This window comes from Heloderma suspectum, chromosome Z (assembly GCF_057233095.1).
Source record: "Heloderma suspectum isolate Gila_16-S chromosome Z, 16-S_ref, whole genome shotgun sequence".
NCBI classification, from domain to species: Eukaryota; Metazoa; Chordata; class Lepidosauria; order Squamata; family Helodermatidae; genus Heloderma; species Heloderma suspectum.
This window is the reverse complement of record NC_139476.1, coordinates 18,681,250-18,691,248: the sequence shown is the minus strand read 5'-3', so window position 1 is coordinate 18,691,248 and position 9,999 is coordinate 18,681,250. Positions and strand designations below refer to the sequence as shown.

General features: G+C 49.4%; 1 protein-coding gene across 1 annotated transcript; it reads left to right on the top strand.

The window, feature by feature from the left end:
* The first annotated feature begins 1,311 nt into the window (after positions 1 to 1,311).
* LOC146333832 (vomeronasal type-2 receptor 26-like) lies at positions 1,312 to 9,689 on the top strand. Its single transcript, XM_084825730.1, has 8 exons — positions 1,312 to 1,529; positions 1,978 to 2,207; positions 2,346 to 2,416; positions 3,288 to 3,450; positions 3,553 to 4,121; positions 6,100 to 6,318; positions 6,846 to 6,972; positions 8,785 to 9,689. The coding sequence occupies exons 1-8, from the start codon at positions 1,312 to 1,314 to the stop codon at positions 9,687 to 9,689; spliced, it is 2,502 nt and encodes an 833-aa protein (XP_084681856.1).
* Positions 9,690 to 9,999: the final 310 nt, after the last annotated feature.

Here is a 9,999-nt window from a genome sequence, read left to right as displayed (position 1 = left end):
CTTTCAGAGGAGCCCTCAGGGGCCGCATCCCAGAGGTGGGCGGGGCCAAAGGCGAAAGTGGCAGGGCCAGGATAGAAAACGCGGGGATGATTGGAACAGCGGCCCCAATGCCTGGATGGCACCAGGTTGGTGAAGGCTGGTGGAGACAACAGCATCTGCAGCCTCGGGGAACACACGGAAGATGGACCACCAGACATCCACGATGGTTGAGAGGTGGGGCATCTGAGACAGGGCCTAGGCAACATGTCCTCCTAGGTCAGAGGGTTCTCCCAGGGAACCTTCCACAGGATCAGTCTCCATGTGCAGCTCTAGCACTCAACCAGAACATCTGTCCGGGGGTGGCAGGGGAGCCTCCATGCTGCCTTCAAAGGGAGCAAAGGATTCTGGGGATTATGGAAAGGAGCATGTCATGGCAGGCAACGTGTCAACCCCGGTTGGCCCACAGATGGGCTGGGCCACATGTCCCATCGTTCTCTGACGATACATCTGGAAAGCGGCCGGTCAACATCACCAGGTGACTTTCCACAGTCTCGGGGCCACACAGAGGTCCACCAGGAATGCCCAGAAAGCAAATCAGACTGAGGTGGGAGGTGGATTTCTGTAGGCCAGAGAGCTGCAGTGGCCATGACAGAGACGTTCCTTGCTTCCAGATCAGCTGGACGAGGCCATGATTCTCCCGAGACACACTGAGAGCCCATGGCCTGGCTGAGGAAGAGCCCAGAGAGGGTCTCCATCGTAGTTCTTATGGAGACTGCGTCCCTGAACCCCCCACGACCGAGGAAAACACAACTCTCGGGGCAGAACAAGCAGCGGAGCAGCATGGTGGCAGTGTGGGCAATGGAATCATGCAAACTTATGCACGGGGTACAACTCTGCCACTGCAATTCCTCCCTTTCCCCAGCCATTTGTCTGGGGAAAGAACTTCGCACGTGCCTGGGCTCCATCTTGGATTCCGGTGCTCAACTTTACCCAGACCGAAGGGCCTAACCTGATGACTAACGTGAACTCCACCTGACCCACATAGAGCCAAAGAGGGATGCAAACATGTTTTTCACCATTCGAGGAAAATTCTGCAGGAAGCCCCCATGGATTTCCATCCAGCACGTCAACAACAGAGAACTCCAGGTCAACACTTGCTTCACATGAATACGCCCTGAGCCCTTCCATGGGGGCCTGGGTTGAAGTCGGACTGCTCAGCATCTGCTCATTGCTTGCCAAGACCTCATTCCCCTGCTGGAGCCTGTCTAGCTGGCTCTCCTTCAGGTTCTGCTTGGATGCTGGCCTGGGAGGAAAAGGCTCTTCCTACCGAGGATGGTTCAGCTGCTGCTGCTGCTTTGGAACTGGAGTCAGGCCACGCAGGCAATGCTGAGGACCACCTGCCTCTTGGCCAGGCCTTATGAAGTGCGAGAAGACTATTACCAGCCAGGAGACTTCATTGTTGGTGGGAATCTACCGCTTGGCGAGGATTATCCTAACTTCAGAGGGGAAGTATTGATTCTAGGGCCATCGCAGATGGTCGATTATCCAGTGTGAGTTTCTACAAGATGAATCTGGGGCAGATGTCTGCCTGCTTCTCTTTCAGGAGCCTCAAACCTGCTTTGCAGAGTCCTCTTCGGAGTCAGGCTGGGCTGCGGACTTGGGGAGACTTTGCCATTCCAGATCCACATCTTTGCAAACCTGGAGAACAACTGACTTGCATCTCGAGGGCGTTTGGTGTAAGGGGGGCAGGCAGAGCTAGTCAATAGTCCGGTTCCGTGTGAAGGATCTGGCAGTGACAAAGACGTGTATGTGTGTGTGTGTGTGTGTGTGTGTGAGAGAGAGAGAGAGAGAGAGAGAGAGAGATTGTGAATTCTTGGATTTTGGCCTGAAGGGATGGTCTTTATTCAGAGACAGTGGAGCCAGAAGGACTTTATCGCCTTCTGTTTCTCAGAAGTGCCATTGGAATCCCACCGACACTCATTATCAATCTCACTGCAGGACAGTAAACACTGACAACCTTCACTACCTTGCCTTGGCATTTGCCATCCAGGAGCTCAACGAGAACCCAGCTCTCCTACCCAATGTGACCCTCGGCTTCCGCATCTATGACCACAGCAACAATGGGAGATGGATCTACGTGAACACCCTGACCCTGCTCTCCACACGGGGCCAAGCTTTCCCGAATTATAAATGCAACAGACGGGATAAACTGCTCTCTGTTATTGGGGGTCTCGAATCCACATCCTCACGGCAGATGGCGTCTCTAATGGGCATCTTCAAGATCCCTCAGGTAAGCGGGTTCTGCAGAACTCAGGAACACAGAGATGCAAAACCCGGTCTCTGACAACAGTCTCTTGCCCATGCAGTGGGTGTGTGGCGCCGCTGTGTTTCCTGGCAGGAGGAGGTGACCTTCCAACTTCGGTCAACGTGCCATATAGTACCCTTGGTGGTAGCCATTCATCTTAGGTCACTGTGACATGGCTAATCCCAGCCAGCACTGGGATTACTTTAGAACAATACGATTTGGATTGGGAGACACAAAGAGTGTTGTGACCCCTTAAAGACTCGGAAATGAACAAGGTTTCCAAAGCTCTGCGTTGCTCTGTCTGCCAAGACCAACTCGGCACACACAGACTGCCCACACACACACCACCTAAAACAGGTCAGTGTTTTAGGTATGGGGACACATTTCCATACACAATAGCATTCATTTCAGCCATGTGCCTTAGGCTGTTAGCAGAAGGGTTTTGGAGTGGGGGCACTTTGAAGGTGTCTGATTCAGCCTCACAAACATTGTGTCATGTGTTGTTTTCTGTGTCTCCCCAACCATTTCACGAACAAGGTTTCCATGTCACTTTGTTGCTCTGGATGCAACTGACCCACACAGCTGCCATGTGTTCATATACTTGAGTAATACCTCCTGAGATAATTCTGAGGAATTTGGGAGGTGCTCAAAAGACCCCAAGTTGCTTGTGAAGGATCTTTATTTTTGCTATACTCACCAAGGCCCATTCATTGCAATGGTAAGAAGTGTGTTGGGCCTACCTCCACAGCAGCCCTGACATTTGGATGAAAACCACACCTGGGGGAGTCTTAGAGGGATCGCAGAGCTCCAGCTTACCTTGAGTAGTCCATTTTTGAAATGACCGTCTTTCTCCAAGGTAACACTTCAGGCCTCTGACGTAGGCCTTCGTCCATGCAAGCTTACAATGTTAGAAAGGGCTAGTCCTCGAAATGCCACAAACCTCTTCGTTGTTCTTTCTGCTATGGACTAACATGGCCACCCCCTTGGAAATTCCTTCCTACAGCTCACGTTTGGCGTCTTTGAACCTATCCAGAGGGAGAAAACGGTCTTTCCTTCCTTCTTCCGCATTGATCCCAATGAAATGCCTCAATTTGAGGGCATCATCAGGCTGCTCCTGCATTTCCATTGGAACTGGATTGGGCTGTTTGCTCCCAAGGATGACCGTGGTGAACGTTTCATCCAGACACTGACACCACTGCTCAAGCAGAATGACATCTGTGTGGCCTTCACCCGTATGATCCACATGGCATTTGTTCTTCTTCTATCAGAACTGATCGATTCCGATACTTGGGCTGAGTTGCAAGTGATGATTCTCTTCGGGGACTCCAAGATGTTTGAAAATGTTGCATTGGCAATGGCAGATAATGAATATTTTACCAAGACCTCATTTAGGAAGGTTTGGATCTTCACACCACATTTGGAAATTGCTGGAAGAGCATCCAGCTTCGGCCGTCTTGGTCTGACACCTTTCCATGGTGCTTTGCACTTCATGGTCCACAGAAGGAATGTGCCAGCGTTCAAACATTTCTTCTGGGCTTTAGATCCCCTCCGACCACAAGGAGACGTCTTTCTCCATAAATGGTGGGAATATGAATTTGGCTGTATGTTCCTGAAACCAGGCCAACCCTTCCTCTGGGGATACAAGATGTGTACAGGGGAAGAGAAATGGGAGGACCTGCCAGGCCCCATGTTTGATCCGAGCATGACTGGTCGCAGCTACCGCATCTACAATGCCGTCTATTCCGTGGCACACGCATTACATGCCGTGTCTTCATCTGAATCTCAACATGCATGGATGGGGGATGGCAGGAGGCTTCTGAACGTCCAACCATGGCAGGTAACATCCTCCTTCAGAACTGGTTCTCTCATATAAAGTGCCTGGTTGATTTTTTACCATCACGGACTGGAAGCAAATGGTGAGTCTGGGAGAAGTTGTATTAGTTAATCCTAACGTTCCTAAGGAAACGATTCCCCATACATATTCTTTCAGGGCCTCCATTTCCCTGAGAGAGCACTAGGAAGAGAGTTTAGGAAGAGGGTAGACAGTAGCAGAGACCTATTGTACTTCTGTACTAACAACGTATGTAGATACGTAGGCATGTAGATAAGTGGTACAGTTCCCAGATTTCCATTTCTGCTTGCCCCATTTGGGTTTTCCTTCAGTGCACACTATTGAGCATGAGTCTGATATAAGGGAGTGTTATATGAAAAAGGCATTTTGTACCTGACTGAGGTGGGAGGTGAATTTCTGTAGGCCACAGACCCTTCTATTGGGGACACAAGAGGTGTACAGGGGAAGAGAAATGGGAGGACCTGCCAGGCCCCATGTTTGATACGAGCATTACCGGTCGCAGCTACAGTATCTACAATGCCGTCTATTCTGTGGCACACGCGTTACGTGCTGTGTCTTCACCTGAATCAGAACATGAGTGGTGCGGGAAGGCAAGAGGAGTCTGAATGTCCAGTTGTGGCAGGTAACATCCACCTTCAGAACTGGTTCCCTTCCATGAAGTGGCTGGTTGATTTTTTACCAACCGGGACTGGAAGTGGTTTTACCATCAGGTACCGGAAGCAAATGGCGAGTCTGGGAGAAGCTGTATTAGTGCATTCTAAAGTTCCTAAGGAAAAGGTTCCCCATAGCTATCCTTGCAGGGCCACCATTTCCCTGGAGCGAGTTTAGGAAGAGAGTAGACAGTAGCAGAGACTTTTTGTACTTCTGTACTAAGAATGTGTGTAGGTATTTGGGAACGAGGAGGGAGGGTTCAAGCAAGCCCCCACGACACACAGCGCTGGTCTCTAAAGCAGTACTGATCCCGCTCCCAAACTTTGCCATATCAGACAGCAGGATTCCCCCCACACACACACACACACTCCTTTTTGCCAGCCAGCAGCTGAAACTCAGATGTTGTTGTCTTTGCTGATAAGAGCCCTGCTCCTTCTCGTGCCCACACAGAGATAGCAGGAGGTGTTGAAGCAAGGAGACACAAGCCAAAAAGCTCCAAGGGATATAGGAGAATTTAATTTCTACTTACAAAACATGAAAAAATGCCCTCCTCACCACCCCAAACGGGAGTGTGAGCAAGAGAACGTGCTCTCCCAAAACATTCGCAACTTCTCAAACTGGTGCTCACTTTCGAAAATACATGCTTTTGGAAGAGAAAACAGTTTGCAATTGCACAACTTTGGAAATGCACCATTTTACCCTTTAGTCTTCAGAGGAAATTTGTGCAACTTTAGAAATGTATGCAAATGCGAGATTTACTCTTTTTTTTTTTTTTGTACAAGTTTCCCATTCATTCAAAATCAAAGGCGAGCGCAAATCAAGGAGAGGCATATATTGGACTTATGCTGGTGAATTCCCACATCACTTGTTCCCCCATCCCTACACTGGACATGTATATTTTTACAGGTAGTGGCCTAGAAAGGGTGCGTTGGGGGAAGAAGAAACCAAGCAAGCCCCCGAGAACACTGGGTAAGCAGATTCTCACGGCTAATGCCCAGTGAAGAAGCATCTTAAGCATAGGGATGTATGAAAGTTTCATCACGAATCTCAGGGAGGCCGAATGCCAGCGCATTCGGCCCCCCAAAATCGGTGGCGAAATGGCCCGCCCCGGGACTCGACTTACCTTGGGCGGCTCCGGCAGTGGGTAAGTGACTTTCGTACATCCCTACTTAAGCAGTAAACCAAACAACACTATACAGAACCAAGCAATCCCCAACCTGAATGGCAGGCACAGAACGTGAGAAGACTTCAGACCCCCCTCACGGTCCCAAGAACCAGTCACCCCATTTTCTAAGCACCTCTTACATTTCAGATTCTTGGCTCTTTGAAGGCCGTCCGCTTTAACAACAGTGCTGGAGATGAAGTCTATTTCACCGATAATTCTGAGGTGTCCACTAGTTACGATATTGTGCACTGGATTTTCCTTCCAAATCACACTTTTGCCCCCACGATAGTTGGATGGCTGCATCCGGACGCTCCCCCAGGACAAGACTTCATCATTAACTCTGACACAATCATCTGGCCTGCAGAGGTGGAGTTGAATCTTCTGGGGTCATGGGAGAAGTAAGGGATGTTGCAGTCTGTCCTTTGAGAATAGAAGTCTTTCTAGATGAGGCCAAAGTCTTTTTGAGCCCAGGGTGCAAGGTGCCGGTATCACCCAAAGGCCAAACACAATATTGGAGGCAGGAAGGTCCAGCTTTAGTCCCCACGTCTGCACATAGGCTGGAGAAAGGCCTCTGTCTAAAACCCTGGAGAGCTGCTGGAATTCATGCAGAGTATGCCAGACTAGGTGGACCAAGTGTCTGACTCGCTAGAAAGCAGCTTCCAACTTAGATGGGTGTGTGTATGCATGCATGCATACATGCATACATCTCTCTCTCTCTCTCTCTTTCTGTGAATATATATAAGCAGCCTTGAATACTATAGTTCTAAGTCACTCTGACCCCCCTCAATTGGTGAAATATCCATCATGTAATGGGAACTTGAGTCATTCTGAGTCTAGTTTGGTGCAATTTCTGTCATCTGGATATCCTGAATTATTTGTCTTCTGCCTTTTAGGAGCCCCCCTTTGCGAGGTGTGTGCAGAGGTGCCATCCAGGACACTGGAAAAAAGATCCAGAGGAGAAGCCGGTTTGCTGCTACAGATGTGATCGTTGCCCAGAAGGGTGGATTTCTAACTGGACAGGTAGCTCAAAGTCTGGGAGACATATAGATGTGCAGGATGTACTGGGGCAAGAGAGGAGCTGGGAGAAGAGCGTAACATAGACAAGAAGTCTGCCATTTCCCCAGGAATGGATTTTTTTCATTTAATTCCATTCCAGGTCGCATATTCGTGTGGTTTCCTTGTTTGCAAAGTATTCAGAATTTCCTGAAGAAATCTTCTGTTTCTATTTCTACTAATGCTCGCAAAAACAGTATCTGGCAGTTCCTCATTGCCATTGGCTCACCTTTCCAGGGGTACGTTGTTAAAGACCCTGTTTCCATCCTCACTCGTTTTGGCATAAGGCCTGAAGCTGTTTGGGTAGCATGCTGATCCGGGCAGATGGCTGGTCATTAGGGGTGGACGAAAGTCCCTTACCTGTCATCGAAGGACGTTCGCAGTGCAGGGGAGGCGCTTCGCTGCTCCCCCCGCGAAGTTCCGGCCAGGGGGGGAGGCTTCCCGCCTCGCCCAGCCGCGAACGCGAAAGTTTAAAAAAAAAAAAAAACGCCCCCTGATAGGCTACGTGACGATTCACGTAGCCTATCACGGCTAGATCTGCAAAGTCAGCCATGATAGGCTACGTCAATCGTCCCGTAGCCTATCACAGGTGACTTAAAAAAAAAAAAAAATGCATACGCGAATGGCGGCCCCCATAGGGAACTGCCATTCGCGTTCCTTATTTAGTCGCTGTAGTCTACGTAAATGTTTACGTACACTACGGCGAAAATAAGGGCAACGCAAATAGTGTTGCCCTTATTTTCGCCGTAGTCTACGTAAATCTTTACGTAGACTACAGCGACCAAATAAGGAACGGGAATGGCGGCTCCCTATGGGGGCCGCCATTATCCGTACATTTATTTTTTTTTTTAAAGTCACCCGTGATAGGCTACGGGACGATTGACGTAGCCTATCACGGCTGACTTTGCAAATCTAGCCGTGATAAGCTACGTGAATCGTCACGTAGCCTATCAGGGGGCGTTTTTTTTTTCTTTGATTGCAATGGCGGCGGCGGCAGCCGGTTGAAAGACCAGCTGCCGCTCCCGCCCCGCTCGAACACCCGCCAAACCGCCGGCCGGACCCGCCACCGGGAGGGACATTCGGTGAAGGTAAGTCCCGTCCCGGAGGGGTGTGCAGGGGGCGGGGGGGTTCGGAGGATTTCTCCCCGAAACTTGTTCGGGGGGCTGAACCCATTGGCGCTCAGCCCCCCAACGTTTCGGGGAGAAATTCTCCGCCAACCCTACTGTTCATCCTTTTTACAACTGGAGCTCGTAACCCCGGAGTCAGACAGATAGCCCCTTTTTCTGTAGTGTTTTCCATAACCTGCTTCTCATCTTCTACCCCAACTCATGTCCTCAGTCCTCAATCTAAAGAAAATGACAGATGTGGGTTGGTTGGTTGGTTGGTTGGTTGGTTGGTTGGTTGGTTGGTTTATCGGTGCATTCAGAAGGTGCTTCAGGTGACAGATTGTGGCTCAGTTGTTATTTCCCAGATTTTCATTTCTGCTTACAGAATTTGGGTTTTCCTTCATTGCACGCTATTGAGAATGAGTCTGATATCAGGGAGTGTCATATGAAAAGAAGGCATTTTGCACCTTTTCTGACTTTGTTCTTATTAAATATGTTCCCAAAGCTTACAGCTTTGTAAGCTTTGGGAACATAAGGGCAAGGAAAGGGAGTTTCTGCACTTAGTGTACAATAAATTTCCGAAAGGAGAATTCCATCGACTCCCTTGTGGGCTGATCTGGCACCAGCATCTGTGTCATGTTCACGGTGCTTCACTCCTCGTTATTCATTGCAGATGCAGTTCGCTGTACTCAGTGCCCAGAAGATCAACACCCTAATGAGAACCAAGACCAGTGTATACCCAGAACTATTCACTTTCTTTCGTATCAAGAGACACTGGGATTCATTTTAGCAACTCTTGCTGCTTTCCTCGCTCTGATCACTGTCCTAGTGCTGGCAATGTTCATGAAACATCACGACACACCGATCGTCAAAGCAAACAACCGAGACCTCACCTATGTCCTCCTCATTTCCCTCCTGCTCTGCTTCCTCTGCTCCTTCTTGTTCATCGGCCAAGCCACAAACATCACTTGTCTTCTCCGACAAGCAGCTTTTGGCATAATTTTCTCTTTGGCCGTTTCTTCCATGTTGGCCAAAACTGTCACTGTGGTTCTGGCCTTCTTGGCCACGAAGCCAGGAAACGTGGCCAGAAGACTCTTGGGGAGACAATTGACCAGCTCCATTGTCCTGTTCTGTCCGCTTGTGCAAGGTGTGATCTGTGCTGTGTGGCTGGCAACCTCTCCCCCGTTCCCAAACCTGGACTTCCATTCCCTGGCTGGAGAGATCATCGTGGAATGTCAGGAAGGCTCGGTCACCATGTTTATCAGTGTCTTGGCTTACATGGGTTTCCTGGCTCTCATCAGCTTCACAGTGGCTTTCCTAGCAAGGAAATTGCCCGACAGCTTTAATGAAGCCCAGTTGATCACCTTCAGCATGCTGGTGTTTTGCAGCGTGTGGGTCTCCTTCGTCCCAACTTACCTGAGCACCAAGGGGAAGTCCATGGTGGCCGTGGAGATCCTCTCCATCTTGGCCTCTGCGGCTGGTCTCCTGGGTTGCATCTTTCTCCCCAAATGCTACATTATTCTCCTGAGGCCCCATCTCAATTCCAAGGATCATCTAATAAGGAGAAAGATTCTGTGATTTTTACTACTGTAGAGAAGTCACTGTGAATTCATTGTCCAGTCCCTCCATCACATTTCCCCATGCTATGTATCCTTCCAGGAGTCATTGTACTTTATTTTATTTAAAAATACATCTATCCAAGCAAGTCCATTATTTCTTTACATGGTTTATTTACTGGTCATATATTTGTTTGTTTGTTTGTTTCAAGTGTGGTGTGGTGGTTAGAGCACTGGACTGGAACCTGGGAGATGTGGGTTCCAGTCCCCACTTGGCCATGAAGCTCCCTGGGTGGCTTTGGGCCACTCACTGACTCTGTGCCTAACCTACG